Raw genomic sequence first — 16,904 nt, 5'->3', positions numbered from 1 at the left:
GTCTAAAAAGCCTGAACATGTAGCGGTCTTTGATCAATTACCCAGAAAGACAAGAATGGTCAGGAAAAGCACAATTCTGGTAATCCTAACCATTTGGGACAACCTGGGTAGGCGGTTGCGGGAACCAGCGTAACATTGTAAGGGTTACTTCACCGTTCAGTCAAGGTAACTACAAGGAAAGAGTTATTTTACCGTGCTTATCGTAACCTCTTTATATACTTTGTTCTTTTACTAAGTTACTCTGGTTGCCATAATCTCCAGGGAAGGGGTTATCCCAATTGTGGTTTTTCTGATCATTCTTTTCTTTTTCCGCGATACGATTATTTACTATTCGCTTCTTTCAAAGTCACTTCCATATCACCTGAAGGTGATATGATTTGTTTATTAAACTTTTCTCCGACCTGGGTTTACCGAATCGTTTTAAACTTTACTATTATTTTCAATTACTGGTATTTTCAAAATGTTGTATAAAAAATGAGATTTTCCGAGGGTCAGGACCTTCTTTATAGACTCCATATTGACGTAGTAAACTTTCAAACGATTCGGTACACCCAGTTCAGCGAGAAGTTTCACGAACGATCGACCCTTTAGATTCCACTTTCACATCCCCTTAGGAGTACAGCGCACGTTCTCTTGCTATTCTACAATACGAATCTCTTGAATTCGTTCAATCTTTAAAGTCTTTCGGAAAGTCAAGTTAATTCCGACCCGACCACTCGCGTTGAGTCACATCCGCGACTTACTCCGAAAGGGAGGAAGTCCAGCCATCCTGGTCGCCGTTCATCTCGTTCCTCGTATACCTGGTTCCCAATCGGAGTTCCGTCCCCGAGGATGACGGTTGTCACGTGAGTCGGCGGGATCGATTCACGAGACGGACAGAAGTTACCGGGCGTGACGCGGTCGATTTAATCGGCGGCCGCGGCATGGCTAATTAGTTAATTGCAGGTAAGGAGTCGCGTCACGGCGCTCGCGAAGCCATCCTGCCGGCCGGATGACGATTCGTCCTGAGTCCGCAATTATTCCGAGCGGCAAAGGTCTCTCGGGAGGTCCGCGGTCGTAGATCAACCGGTGCTCCCTCTCTGGGCTTTTCCCTCTTCCTCGGCCACGGCTCCAACCGTGGCTCTGGCCGGGGCCACGGGCACGCGTGTGCACGCGTATGCCCCGCCACCGGCCGGCGTGGCCGCTCCTTCGGGAAGGCCACGCCACCTTACTAATTGCGCGCACTTAGGACCTCGAGATGTGCCCAAGGATCCCGGGAACGCTCATCCGAGGCGCGCCCTATCGATTAGCCTCCACATCCTTCGCGATGAGAAACAAAACGGCAAACCAGGGCAAGTTCTCTTTTTCTTGTGAAACATTGAAAATCATGTTCTCTTTGCTTTAAAAATTCCCGTTAAATAGTATGACTGGACCGTTGCAGCCTGAAGCATAATTAGGCAGAGCAGTTGGTCTTGGACAATGCAGGCACGATTTCTAATAGGAGTATCCGGAACATTGTTGGTCCGTTCGAAAGAAAATCATCGAAATTCTATGAAAAAAAAAAAAACGTATCCCCGCCAAAGACTTAGAATTTGTGACCCCGATCTTTATTTCAGGGTTTATCTAACATCTTTTGGGAGCGCAAACAATGCGTCTATCCTTGGAAAAAAATAATTGCGTGGCCATTACGCATGCTGGAAGTGAAATTTTTTTAAATTGTATTTTATACGTCGATAAATAACCGTTTCACTGTTAAAATAAGCGTTACGATCTTGACGTAAGAAATTTCACGTAAAATGATTCGCCCCGTAAGGCCACAACTGAAACATTTCTTTTTTTATCGAGTTGTTCCATAAGTACGTGACAAATTCTTTTGCAAGAATTTTTCTTCGAAGGTAATTGAATGCTTAAATGAAACTGACAGCAAGGTGGCAAGAAGTGATCAACGATGCCGGAGACTACATTATTCATGAACATGTGATTCGTTTCGTTGAAGAAGTAAATTTTTTAATCTTTATAAACTTCTAGTACGACCCATTATGTGTCAAGTTTTTAGAACGTTTGGCACGTTTTATTTTCACTTGGGAGTAGTACGCTTCGGTCCAGGAAGTGAAATGGAACACTTGGCGCTACCGTAGATGGAGAACCTGATTACCTGTAACTGAACGTACAGTAATATCGAGTGATATCGGAAACCGGGCGCGAATTACAGCCGACACCGGTCATCGATAATGTCTTGATCATCGGTAGAAACGTTCTTCGCCTCGTCTTTATTCAGGAATCCCGCAGAAGAGAGGCCTCCCGTGTCAGGGATTTGTCTAGAAAAATGAACACCGAAGGTGGTTACCACTCGGTAAAGGGTGACCACGAATCGCGTAAGTGCACGCTGGGCGTGCTCGTACTGCGAGACAATGTGGAAGCCCCTGAAATTACAGTCGTTCGACCTATACATTTCACTGGGAACCTGCTCATTCCCTTTACAAAATGACGCATCCAGTCGGTATGCGCTCCAAAGTGCACATTATTGCATGCGCTCGCTGGGACGATGTCCGTCACGTGGTCGGATGCAACGCTATTTGAAGGGAATCGTCAAATCTCGAAATTGACTATCTAAATTGTCCACATTCTTCACGCCGTTTCAACATAGTGACCGTGGTAAAATAAAACAGGATTTTGGCCAAAGAATTATGAAATCCACTTTAAGTTTTAAGATAATCGTCAATGATTGGGAACATAGTTGTGGTTAGTTGAAACGTGGATTGAAGAATGTCACCGAATCTGGAAACCCAGAATGTTGATCAAATAATCATCTCCGTTCAACGTTGGAAAGACAAAGGCTTTGGTCAAGAAGTGATTACTAATCTTAATGGAACGATTTTTAGGCTAAAATTAATCATTCTCCAAGGTTTACCTCCAGACCATCGTAAATGATTCGGAATAAATGCCACGCTGGTCAGGCATTCCCGAGAAGAAAAATGAAAGTCAGTTTTACGATAAGTGCGTCGCCAAGTGATCCATCCCCGGAAAAGAATTGAACTTTTTTACTGAAAAGAAGAAAGTCGACTTGAATCAATTGCTTAACGCGATACCTTTCACTTTCGAGAGCAATCATTTTCTAAGATCATAGGGTTGGAGAGAAGCATTCGTTTAGTCTTTTACAGTTCGGTAACGAATCATCCGACTATAATGCGCGACAGCTCTAAGTAGTATACATACACCTCCTGGCAAAATGATCCAATTTTTATCCAATTTTCCATCCAATTTTTACGTACGCCAAGGTAGGTATTATCGAATGCGTTCAATGTGACGAATAGCACGACAGTGGTTATTGATAGGATAATCGAAAGAAAACGATCAACAATGACTAGAAGTCTAACTGGATCATCGATTGACCATTTCGCTTTTTTCCAGCCAATGTGGAGTTTGACCGTTTCCGTTGAAATGAATGAATTCCGCGATTATGTAATTACATTTAGCTATAATTTATGGATGCATGATCAGTATGCATTCCGAAGGAGTGCATTCCTTCGGTATTTTCATGAGCTAAAAAAATGCTGGCCGCATTTCCCAGAACCGTTTCATTAACGAGGCTCCGAGATTGGATTCCTTCTTACGATTGCGCTGTAAAGCACTATGATGAACGCGTCACTGTCCTTAGGTAGGTACCACTGTATAATTTTCTGAGAAAACCTCGCCAATTGGCGCGAGTACCCGCAATTGCATAATTGACCATTGGATGATCGCAACGGCGCAGCTTGCTACGATCGATTTCTTTCAAGTCCGTCGAATCATTTTACCTCCCTTTCGAGATTTTTCCGCCTCGCGGTATTAATATAGAAATTTGAAAGGTCCATTAGGACTTGCATCGTCTAAAAGAGTCCGAATCCATTGTATTTCGGGCCCTCGATACGGCGGTAAGTATCGAGGCGCACCAGGATTCAGGCGAAGATCCTGGGGCGAGAGCGGCCATTGTCTTCGGGAAGCATTGTTTCCGGAAAAGTAACGAGAGCTTCGCGTGTCCAGAAAAGCTTCCTGAGGAAGCGGAATACTTCCAAGCAGCCCGATTAAGATTAGTCGCACAAAGCTCATATCTTTCGCTCAATTGCGCGCGTATCGGTCGGAGTCGTGAGCCCTTTCCACTGTATCCAGGCCACCGTGCTGGAAGTATTAAAATCCTGTCCAGCTTAACAATTAAGAAATCTGCATTTATTCATGCAGATGGTAATTCGAGCGAAGTCGACATTTTTATCTCGACTTTAATTTCAAGGAATACTTTCGAAGGCAGGAATACATGCCGATTGTTCCCTAAGAGGCGTGAACAATTAGTCACGTCAAATCGTTCTTTAAGGTCTCCGCGGTTATTTTGCATGACGGTAACCTGAGCACAATAATAACCAGCCAATCAAATTGTAGAATATCAATATGGAATCCTTCGGCAATTTACCGGTCCAGTTCGTACCGTTATTCACTTACTGTTACATAAACCAACCGAGAAGATCTTTGTTACCATTCATATCAGCCAAACGATTACTTTAACCTACAATTCGAGCCAATTCCATAATTTCTCAGAAACGTTCAAAATAAGTTCCATCAATCGTCGACCTATGGAAGTTAATAATTGATCATATCAAACCATCCCTTATTACCGGGCATATCGTCCAAACAATTTCACCTTACAATTAGAACCAGTCCATTACTTCGGAGAGAGTTTCAAGATATACCGACGGTTAATCTACCCACTTATCTCATTTCTGTTGAATAAATTTCAATTTGCAAGAACGCGAATATTTTGGTGAGTGCTGACGAATGAGCGATGCTCATAAAGAGAAAATAAATTCGCATCAGGGATGTTGCCCGGCATATCCAGGCTGGTTCAAGCCGCGATGCCTCGTATACCGATGCGGTGCATCTTCATCGTCGATGCCTGACGAGCTAATGGTACCTCTGGCTCCTTCCCCCTCGTTAATTCCTTCCTTCCAGTCTTAAACTTTCGATCTGGGGCGCAATTAAGTGCAAATTGCGAAATACGCGGAATCGACTGGGCGGAATGAAATTCGTCCGCGGTAATGAGAGGAACGACCCTTCGCCTCGGACCGGCACTCACCTTGGAAGTAGCTCTTGGTGCGAAGGTAGCTGACGCTGAGCCTGAGGATGCTGAGGCGGTCTAGCTTGCTGAGGATATTCTGCTCGAAGGGCAGCAACGAAGCCAAGGTGTCCAGCTCGGCGTTCAGTCGTTCTCGATGCCTCTTGCTGGGGTTCGATTTCGTCACTCCGTCCTTTTGAGGAGGCTTCAAGCTGCAACAATAACAAATTCCGAATTTCGATATGCCGTTCTTAACATATTTTCGTTTTAACATCCCTGTCCTTTTGAGAAGGTTTCAAGCTGCAACAATAACAAATTCCGAATTTCGTTATACCGTTCTTCACATATTTTTGTTTTATCATCCCCGTCCTTTTGAGGAGGTGACAATCTGCAATGATAGCAAATTCTGAATTTCTATATGCCGTTCTTAACATATTTTTGTTTTAACACCCCTGTCCTTTTGAGAAGGTTTCAAGCTGCAACAATAAGAAATTTCGAATTTCGATATACCGTTAAACTTTTATATTAATCCCTGACTAGAACCAAGGACACACATTGTTTTAAAAAATTAAATTTCACGAGTATCGCATTCTTTTTCGGAACCTCCATATCACGTGCTGAAGTTTCAAATGATTCGGTACGCCCAATTAGAAGGCAAATTTTATCAATATTTTGACATTTCGAAATATACAGAATGACCCTTTCATGACACCCCAAAGCCCTTTCCATCAAACACAGTTACGCAACAATAACATAACAATAACATAACCGTTACATAACGTTTGTAACATGTAATGTAATATACATGTATCATGCAAGCAAGATTTGTATTACCGTTTCCTACGTAGATATATAACATTGTTATAAAACCAACAGCGTAACATGTAGGTAACGTATTATACGTTACGTTAATATTATACAACTGCAATACTGACAAGTTTGAAACAATAGTACACAATGGTAATAATTCGACCTTACATGACATCAATGTATCTTTTGAATAACTTCCGTTATTAATCGTATTATTCAAGTGTTATGTAGCTGTTACATAGGGTGCTTTGTGGGTTAATAATCGAATAGCAATAATTATTCTGAAAATATATAATTTTAATTTCCCGTTTATAATTATTGGTCCGGATAAAGTCGTTTAGCAGTCTTTAGAGTTACCGCTGTTTTAAACGGGAGCCTCAGGAGCAGCGTACAAACGGACCGTCGAATCGTTATGCGATGTTAAATGTTAAGCGAAGGTCCAGACCGCGCTGGCGGCTAATTTGCGAGTATTGCCGAGATATGGATGGAGATTTGGGTAATTGAGAACTCGCCATATCGGGCTCTTTTGCGAGCGGCCTGATTGACATCGGGAAGCCAGCAGTCGTCTTCGCCGAGCGGGTCGGACTTCGTCGGGGTTCGTCGATCCCTCTTGCTCGTAATTTCGACGTTTTACGTCGACTACTGTACTACTGGATTTCTCTGTAAAGCACCCGTGTTATTTAGCGGTCAAAACGATGCCATGCTGACAGTTACAGCCACTACGAGATGATCCCGCTCTACCTGCGTCCTGCATTGGCGTAACTCCCAACGCGCGATTAAACTATCCGCCAGGGATTTCACTCATATTAATAACTCTATTAAAATAATGGAAAAATTGCCACACTTTGATTACAATTTCGAACGATGCCGAAATGTAAAATAAATCGTTGCGGCAAAAGATACAATACCATAAGGCGCGAGACTCTACTATGGCCATATATCTGGAAAAATTAATTTCGTTATTTTATGTGAAAATGAATTACACAAGCAATTGTGGAAATATACTAAAAGGTGAAATATACCACAATGACACGACGAATATTGATATCGAACACGTATCTCTGTTCTATATCTCAGTAATGACAAAATTGCTTTAAAACGAATTGAATTGAATTCTGCATTAGTCAAGATTTTCATAACCGAATGGAGCTGGAATGCTACGATACTTATCGAAAGAAAATCCCTGCTCGTATCCATGTTAATGAAATAATAATACGATTGCTTTAATTTTTTTAGAAAGTGCGTGTTCTTTTTACGGCTCGGTCCCTCGCGGTTGAATCTTGTCCCCTACGCCGCTGCGTTCTGGTGAAATTAATATGCAAACCAAATTTTACGCGTCGGCTGCGGTCTGTTTGTTTAATTACAGTCTTAGCGGCAACGAGGGCGGGGGGAAGAAGACGACGAAGGGGAAATGAACTCTCCCCGAAGTACGGAACTCCTTGTCAAAGACACCGCTGCCGCCGTTCCTGGGTTCGTACGTAAACGAACAATTATTATTTTTGCGCGTACGCATTAACGACGTACTCCTGGCTATGGAGGCACGAAGGTGTACGAAGGTGTATAGGTGTACGGAGGGGTGTACGGGGCCGTATAAACGCGCAGGTATTTTCTGCGGCTTCGAAAGAAACGCCATCTCGCTCGAGTGGAGCTTAGGACCAGTTCTTATTGCGGTTGTCATTAAGGAAACGGTGTTAATGAGACGTCATGCTATGCGCGTACTACTATTTGCGGCGTCGGGACGCGTCGCCACGTACGCGTGGGAGTGAATTTTTTCATTCTTTAAGGGGGCTCGAGAGTGGATTTGCCCGCGGCGAGTTTATTTTGCCGTTCCTAGATTTTTAGCTTACGTCAGCAGGAAGAAACTGATGAATTAATTTGCGTAAAGCCGTGTACGTCGAGCGTACGGAGACCGTGCACTGATTCAATTATGAAGACTGCGGAATGGAAAAGGAGAAACCAAAGGGGTTGTTTTTTCACTTTATCTCTTTTTTTTTTAGGTAAAAAGAATGTGCGGTGCAATATAACCATAGCTTATCGAACAATAAGGAAAGAGAGAAAGGATTTCTTTGTTCGATTCCTTTCCTTTTCCTTGCCTTCGCAAAGATATCAAGGAAATGGATGCGTTTGTGGGCTCCATGTCTCCTATGTCTATGGTTACCATAAGAAACTTTCATGAGTCGATTTGCACTTCGAACACAAATGTAGACTAGAGAGACCCAGAGGAAATTGAAATGGCGACAGGATAAATGTATACTACGTTTTGAAGACCAATTTTATGTAATAATTCTTGCAAAGTAATGAAACTTTTGAGCAAAGAAGCAAGACGATAATTCAGTTCGATACAAATGTTAGTAAATATCGCGTTACTATAACGCGTTTTTCTCCAAATTAATGCAATCGTGTACGTGTAAGTGATCGATAATTAGTACCTATACAGATTTGAAATTTAGTATCGACACTCTCTGAAATTTGTGTACATACGTACTAAAATCCCACATACGATTGTGTACAAAATTTGGAAATATTGTATTTTGAAAAAAAACTTCACTTATACGTATAATATATTTCTAACCTACATCTTTAATGTACGTCAAATTGTGGAAGTATGATGAATGGAGTTCAAGCGTTTATCTGACAATGAAGACTCGAAATTAAAAGAAGAAAGCAAAGGGGCTGTTTTCTTGCTCGTTCTCTCTCTCTTTACGTGAAACAGTTGCAAGGCCCAATATGGCGACAGCCTATCTAACGACAAGAAAGGAAGAGAAAGGATAGTCACTTTGTTCGCTCTTTTTCCTTTCCGTTGTCTGCGCAAGAATGTCAAGGGAATAATTGGGTTTGCGGGTTCTATACATCCTATGCCAGAGCTTAAGACGTAAAAATGGTTAATTCACTCGATTATCATTCGCGCGATTCCAAGGGATTCGAAGAGGAGACGATTTTTCTTTCTCTTGTTTGCCGTAGACGGCTAAGCTGCTCCAACGACGCTTCAAGACATTTCTTTTATTATACGTACCAGCTGGAAGTTTTTTCGCGGCAATTATACGGAACATTAACATCCCGCGACTCCGTGAGTTGCGGCTGAGTTAATTATGCTTTTCCGTGTAATGGTGGGCGCAGTTATTCTGGTTTTATGAAAGGCAACTGCTTAACGTTAACAGACTAGAAAATAGAAGTCGTATCGCTCATATCGTAATCAGCTCTGCATCCTTATTTTAAAAGTTAAGGAGAAGTCGAGTTACTCCGCTTTTCCTTCCCGTCATCAGGGGTTGACAGGATACGAAATCATACATTTAATCAAAGGATCGAAACATGCAGCTGCATCGGCAACATTTAATTCCGAGAAATTCGTACTTGAACCATTGAAATCTCATCAAGTTGTAATTTTTCACCGGCACGCAATGTTGATCTAATTTTCTATTCATGGTATAGAAATATTGGCGATTATGATATTTTTTAAGAGTAACAACACTTCACCGACCGGAAGCCTATTAATCAGTTTTGCGATACCCGTGATCGCCATTTACTTCCAAATTCGCCGGTCGGTAAAGTGTTAATATCCTTCTTTGCGTATTTCTTGGGTTGTTCCATAAGTTAGGAACCAAATTTTGCTGCAACGAATTTTCTTCGGAAGTAATTGTAAACTTAAATTTTTATTTCGGCTTGAAACGATCAACTGCCGCAGAAGATATTATTAATAAATATGCAGTTCGTTACGTTGAGAAAAATACATTTTTGGTTCTTATATATTTACCTGCGAATTTATGTAACAACCACATGCTGTGGTAGGGGTAACGGTAGCTTCTAGGATTACGAACCCCTCGGACCAATCTTTTTCTTCCACCCTGGGAATAATTAGCTTAATGCCGCCTCCCGCACCTCGTAGTAAGAACAAAAGGAAAGATCCCGCGGCTCGCCCTTTACGGCGGCCCAACGAGAAACGGTTCCAGGACCTCCGTTTGTTCCTCGTCCTGGTAATGGGTTTTGTGTCATCTAATAATTAATAGAGTTCTCCGAGCCGAGTAGCACCGTATACGGCACATGACCTCATTCATCACACTTCCTGACCCCTAAGTATTTTAATTAAGGAGCCACCGTTTTTGCTGTATCTACCTGCCCCCCACTTCTTATCACTACTCCACTTTTCTACCTGCGACGAGTTACTGTAATCGAGAGAGAGGACAGTGACATCCTCTAACTCGCAACCGATAACACGAAATTGATTAATTTTTGATTATGACTAGTTACCGTACGCGGGAAAAAAAGGAAGAAACGGTATTTAACGTTCTCTTTTTGGAATTAATCGTATACAGTTTATTAATTTTAGTTTTTTCGAGTCATTATAAAGGGTCAGTATAATGAGAGGAAATGGTGACATTCATTTACTCGCGACCAATAAAATAAAATGAGAATAATAAAATTGAAACTATGACGAGTTGTCGCTGAAACGGGAGAAAATGGTATTTCTTTTACCCTCGACCACTGACTTAAAATGAATTCATCTCGTATCCTACAATTTGCTTTCCACCATCAAATTCCTGTTCTACTTAACGTGACGTAGGCCTAATCAGATTTCTGAATAACTTTTTTTCGCCAAGAAAATCAACAATTTGCACAAAAGTTTCAATCATTCCGATACCTAAATGAGGGAGAACATTTCCCCTTTAATATGAAATAATTCATGACAGAATTTTATTGGTCATTATGCATTTCTCGTTTTTCGTCATTATAATTTATTTCACAAGACGTGAATTTAAGTCGTTTTCATGCTCCATTGATCCGAATGAGAAATGGAAATTTTTGCCGTCCTAGGGTAATTATTTGCGTCTCGTACATGTAAATATCGTTTGATAAGTGTCGCGAAAATTGATAAGGCTCCTCGCGCGGAAAGGAGAACACAGAGGTCGAGGAGGTTCCCAGAGAAGGCTGAAAAAAGGAAGGAAGACAGACGTAAGACGAGGAGAGGAAGGAAACGATGCATATTAATGAGAGTACACAGGGCGTATCGATCGTCCACAATGGTTGCACATGGTCAAAGGCCAGATAGAATCGACCGCCATTTGCTTGTAGAGTCTGCAGTAATGAGTCTCCTGCTCGCCCCAAAGACCGGCCATCTTTTCATAATTTTATACCGCCCCTGCAATTCGTCGCATTTATATTGAAATATTGGAAATTACATTTAGAATATTCCTGCCTGTACACTGATAAAAATGCCCATGTAAATTTACATTATCATTGGTTATTCCGATGCCACGTTAAATTATAATAAAATTACATTATCCCTGTAATATCACATTCAGCATCCACATTAAATTATAGAAAATTATAACGTAATATTACATTGAATTTTAAGGGTATTTATACATTTCCTAATTTGTAATTCCTCCATTTTACGTTTTTCTACCTGAAACTCAAGTGACAAAATGTATAAAAATGTATGCAAATTTCCATCGATTTTTATCAGTGTATGCACGTCAGATAACGTAATGCTTCTGCAAGCTGTATAATGCATAATATCGGCATAAAATAGTCATTTCGTATTTGTTTTTTTACTGCTAGATACCATAGCCGAGGGAGTAATAGATATTTATAGGGTCACATTTGCCTCAATATCTTTTCTCATATTGGTTACGGGTGAGACGACCTGCACCTCATCAGCAGACATTTGACGTAAGCGAATCTCCTTTGTACTCACACCTTACTCGGCAACGTCTATACGCGGATGGTACATACGATATAATTACTGGTACGGCCGCGGTTACGGATGTTCCTGAATTATGTATACGTAATTGCATTCCGCTTTGGCGGAGTTACCGGCGTGAGCGTGCGCGCACTTGGATTACACGTAATGCATGCGAGTCCGCCGATGCGCCCTTCGAACGATAAATATGCACGCGAATGATCGACCTCGTGCACCCAAATGCACATCTGGGTGAATCATTTAAAAAACGGAGAAAATGCCGAAGAAAAATTAAAGAATTTCATTCATCAGCGCGCTAACCTATTGCCACTCATCTGTCAAATTACACAAAAATTGTATGAAAGAGTGAGCAAGCGAATACGTATGACGGTGAAACAATTTTGAGTCCCTTTATGAAACTGCTATGAAAGTTGTATCGAGGGGGTCAATTGTTTATGAAATATTCCTCCGGACGGGTTTCCCGAATCGTTTTTAATTTTACGTCAATTGTGGGCCTCAAGAAAGGTCCTGTCACCAATGACATTTTATTTTTTTTTATGTGCTTATAAACGTATTTTATTATTTTTAACAAAAAAACTTTTTTAACAAAAGACCTTTCTTAGGGCCGTGGTAGGCACATGGTAAAAATTTCAAACAAATGGGTACACCCACTTTGGGGGAAAGTTTCATAAATGAGACTTCTCGCTTGTCGCTTTAAAATCACACGAAAAAGGGCACACGTTAGCGTTCACATCATGTAGCATAACGCATTATTCGTACAAATGTTCCAACTTCGGGTCTTGCACCTATTCCCTAGTGGTTCTCGCATCGTTGCTCCTGTTTTGACAATAAAAAGTGCGCGGAGTTTCAATCGTTTAACGTTTGGTTTCATATTTCGTAATTTAATAACGGACAACGTTACCACTAATTTCATAAAAATGTATATAATTTGTATATCCACGAAAAGATATTTAGTTAATATGAGAAGGTTAATATTTCCAAATTTCACGTCACATCGGTTTGATGTTGGATTAAAAAAAAATTGGGTTACAGAGGGTCAATCAGGATGCGCAGTCCCGGGACGAGAATCCTGGGAGAGCTTTTCTCCTCGTGAAGTATGACTGGGTTAGCCGTGGCCCTTTGTCCGCGTATTCCTTCGCAGCCAATAAATAAATGATAATTTGTTTGCGGAGGCCACACGGTGATTCATTAGGAGAGCGGCGAATTCCGCCGCGACCGTGGTAACATAAGCGGGAGCATATGTCGTGAGTGCATTTCATTACTCGCTCGTGACGTGGAAGTCCCATAGCTTTTCGTAGCCGACTCCGTGTAACGTAGGTGCGGTGCACGGATGCAACACACGGACCCCTACACGGTGACACAGTTTCGGTTGGGCACGAAATTGGCCAGGTGATAAGGTGCCAAGTCTTGGAGTCCCCTCGGCCTAACACCCGGGTATAACGCATTGCCCTCGCATTAGGCCAGTTGCGTAGATGCATATCGACTCTGCGAACCGTGAACTCCTGATCGGGCCACGCCGAGTTAGGCCTGCACAAGGTAGCCCGGTAGTTTATATTTCGTAGGGTCCTAAGGCCCTTTTCATTTCGGTGGTTTCACGTAGTCGGACGGTCTGTTATCTCGTAGGTTCCTCAAATTTTGTCCACGGGGTATATTCGTACAGGGTAATATTCATATTTACTGTCAATCATTAAATTTACATTATCTTAAATTACATTAAATCTTAGATCCCTATTGAATTTGGGAGGATGCATAGCTTATGATATTGGAGATGCGCAAATGCATGTCACATGTATGGCTGAATAGTCAATTTGTGGGCAAGTTAGATCTGCTCAAGGTAGCCGGGTAATGTATATTATATAATATGTTATAAGGCCCTTTTAGTTTTGGTAGTTCATTGAAAGGAATTGTGGTTACTTTTGGACCTTTATATTTTTGCTACAGATTCAACTCGTCATTTTCATATTTGGCCGTAATCCCTACCACGAGTCTGGCTCGTGATTTTCGAGTGTAGCCAGAATTTCGTGATACAAGTCTGTCTCATTATACGTTAAGGGGTTTAATATCAATGTCACGTTGAATAGTAGAATTGTGATATTGGCGATCCGTAAGTCGGTACGAAATCTGCAAACCGCGAACTTCCGAGCAAGTCACTCCGGGTTAGGCCTGCACAAGGTAGCTCGGTAGTTCATATTTCGTGGGATCTTAGGGTCCTTTTCATTCCATGCAGCTCGATAGTCGTGGGTATTTCGTATTTTCCCCGAATTACGTCTACGTTGCATATCCGGAGATCGTAATACTATATCGATTGGTGATTTGTTCTTAAATTGACTTTACATTGAATTTACCGGTATAGTTTATGATAAAAGTGTCCGACTCTTTGATTTACCTGGGCCGCATTGAGTGAACAGGAATTGCATTAGGCTGCTTATAAAGTATATAACACACCTGACGTATGCAATAAAAGTTCCTTTTTTTTTTGTTCGTGTATGAAGTCGCACGAACGTGCTCCGAGAAACAGATTCAACCTTATATTGCACCCTTCCGTATACAGTATTTCATTGTTCCTTACATAATTCGCATTCGCGCAATTGAGTCATGAAGTTCAGCGATAAAAATCACGTAACGATGTTAAAAGTTTAAGGTCTTGTGGAGCCGCGTTATTAACTATTGAGGAATACATGCGTCATCTTGCTCACAGCTCACAATTGTCAGTCGAGACTTGATTTTGATATTGGAAAGATCAGGTCTACAAAAAGTACAAGATCAAGATCAAGACCTTAAGAGCAAAGCCGATTCTGCATATCGCTACCTCTTCATATGATAAGCAAATGCAAGATTCAGACCAAGAGCAAGTTTGGTTTATGATATTCTGGATTTGATAATCTGGATTTTGTTCGTAGATATACGCTAATATATGCATATCAATAGGGTAGTTACGAATTCTTGGACAGGTATCTCGGATTAGACATGTACATGGCAGTTTAGTGCCTGTATGCAGGTATGCACCTGAATAATCGGATTATTTCTACTTTATATATCCTAACGTAATTGGTGACATTTTGTTATTTTATTAATTACTTTTGCATTTATTAGACGGTTCACAAAATCGGTGATCCGTCGATGTGTATAAACTCTGCGGACCGAGAACTTCTGGGCAGGGTACTGTGTCAGACGCGAACAAGGTAGCCCGGTAGTTCATATTTCCTAGGGCCCTAAGGCCGCTTTGTTTCGGTGGTTTCGTGTAACCCGATAGTCAACGATATTCCGTAGTCCTCTCGAATTATTTTCATAGTACCTATATGAAATTGGTAACATTGAACGGTTTCCTTGGATTATTTCTCCATCGCGTATTTAAAGACATCCCTAGTATCACAGAATAGTTCCTAAATATTTTTTTTGTAATCTTTGCTAAATATCTCAAACGACAGATTTTTTATGATATACTGTAGATTTCATTTGAAGATATATAAAGTAATTGTTGAAAATCTAAATGACATATTTACTTTTAATAATTTAGAAACATCCAAATTATATTTTTTAATTTATAAACATATGATAAGAACACATTTTTTACTTTACGGTCATTATCGGACGCTTCATTCGGTATCAAAACCCACGACAAATTTTTGCAATACTTTTGTTTTCGTTCCGCTATTTTATCACGGGAGCAAAACATGTGATTTTTATTTAAAATAGTTTTAAAACGTATATAATGTATTCGGTTTCGGTTCGGTATAAACAAAACGTTTAAAAAACACTTATATTAAAATGAAGCGAAATGTTTTATATCTGTAACAAAAATATTACGAAAATATGTGGAGGTAATATTACACAAATATTATAAAAATAATACTCTAAAGCAAATGCTTTGCAAATATTTTAAATGTCTGCTAAATATTTACAAAATGTACGTTTATGTGTAAATGAACGTAAAAAATATTTTGCGCTACAAGGGATTTCATCACTTTTATCGGTTATTTCTACATATCCCTAAATAATCGAATACCCAGCGATAATTGACAGTTTTCTTCCGCTATTTCGATATTTTGCAATGAAATATTCTCGCAGTTCATGGAAACCCATGGTGCACATTTCTGAAAGAAGTGGGGAAAACATTCGAGCACGTCCACAAGTCTCGACCTCGCTCCACAAGCCACACCTCGTTTATTTATTTATTTTTTCGGACGGAAGCGGAATATCCTAACTTTTCTCTCTATTTTATGATGAATCGTACCGTTTTCATTTGTTCTCCGGTTTACGACCTCCCGAGAATATTACCGCTTCGCGGATTCGATAAATTAGCTCGATGGCAGGGTAGCTATTTCGCAGAGAATTTGCCTAACGATCGTTTTTTACGTCCCGGCTCCCGGGGAATGGAGTTTTCACGGACGGGCGACAAGCAGCGGTAACGAGGTATTAACGGGTTCGTTATTGCAACCTCCGGGTGCAGAGGATTAGGAATTAAAGAACGAGAGGATCGGGGAGGGTTCCTCGCGCTCTGGGGTCGCGGTACCAAGTGGCACGCCATGCTCGAATCCATCAGAAAGGCGAACGTAGGTCTCAAGGTTGCCGAGGTTGGCCTTAAAGGTACGCTTCTCCGCCGAGCCGTCTTATTTAAACAATCTGAAACGTCGCACCGAAGCGGAAAAAAATCAATGAAATATAGTTACTGCAAATATCCAGTTTGGTGAAGGGAATTTTATTAGAATTAACCCTTTCTGCACTAAGCCCTTTTGGCGTATGGGCGAATTTCATCAGAGCGTACAAGCAATATTGGACCAAACGTCGGACGCACTTATGGGTCCATAGCGCTGAAAGGATTAAGGTGATGTGATGAAGTTCATGAAACTTATCTCCAACCCGGGTGTATCGAATGGACTCAAACTTCACAATATAAATCTGGAGGGTCTAAGGAAGGTCTTGAGATTCATGAAATTTCAATTTTTTCTTTTAATTTCTTCATAGATATTTTTTAAATTTCTTATAAAACATGACATTTCATAGGCATCAGGACCTTTCTTATAGCCTCCACATTCACGTTATAAAGTTTGAAATGATTCAGCACACGAAGTTCGGAAAAAAGTTTCATGAACGATTGACTCTTCAGATGCAACATTCACATCCCCATAATGTAGAAACTGTTCCATGGAATCAGCAATGTTGTAGGTTTTAAGAGTATTGCCTGGGTTAGGCTTAAGGACCGACCCACTTAAACAAACCCGAAAGTCAGATTTAAGCGGAAAAAGTAATCGACGAAAAATAATAAAAATAACAAACTTGGCCAAGCTGATTTTAATGGAATTCGTTAAAAGATTGTTCCGCGTTATCGTTGAC

General features: G+C 40.9%; 1 protein-coding gene across 2 annotated transcripts in view; it reads right to left on the bottom strand.

Annotated features, from left to right (window-relative positions):
* Positions 1-16,904, bottom strand: part of LOC105698359 (aryl hydrocarbon receptor) — a 183,136-nt gene that overhangs the window by 90,108 nt on the left and 76,124 nt on the right. Inside the window, exon 2 of one of the 2 annotated variants that reach the window (XM_023434930.1) lies at positions 5,084-5,274. In XM_023434930.1, the coding sequence (XP_023290698.1) occupies positions 5,084-5,274 (191 nt within the window). Of the gene's footprint in view, positions 1-5,083; positions 5,688-16,904 lie in introns of those variants that run through there. The other variant, XM_023434929.1, reaches the window with a different exon arrangement.

The sequence above is a fragment of the Orussus abietinus genome, unplaced genomic scaffold (genome assembly GCF_000612105.2).
Source record: "Orussus abietinus isolate OABI.00-Male unplaced genomic scaffold, Oabi_2.0 scaffold70, whole genome shotgun sequence".
Taxonomy (NCBI): Eukaryota; Metazoa; Arthropoda; class Insecta; order Hymenoptera; family Orussidae; genus Orussus; species Orussus abietinus.
This window is presented reverse-complemented; position numbering and strand designations above follow the sequence as displayed.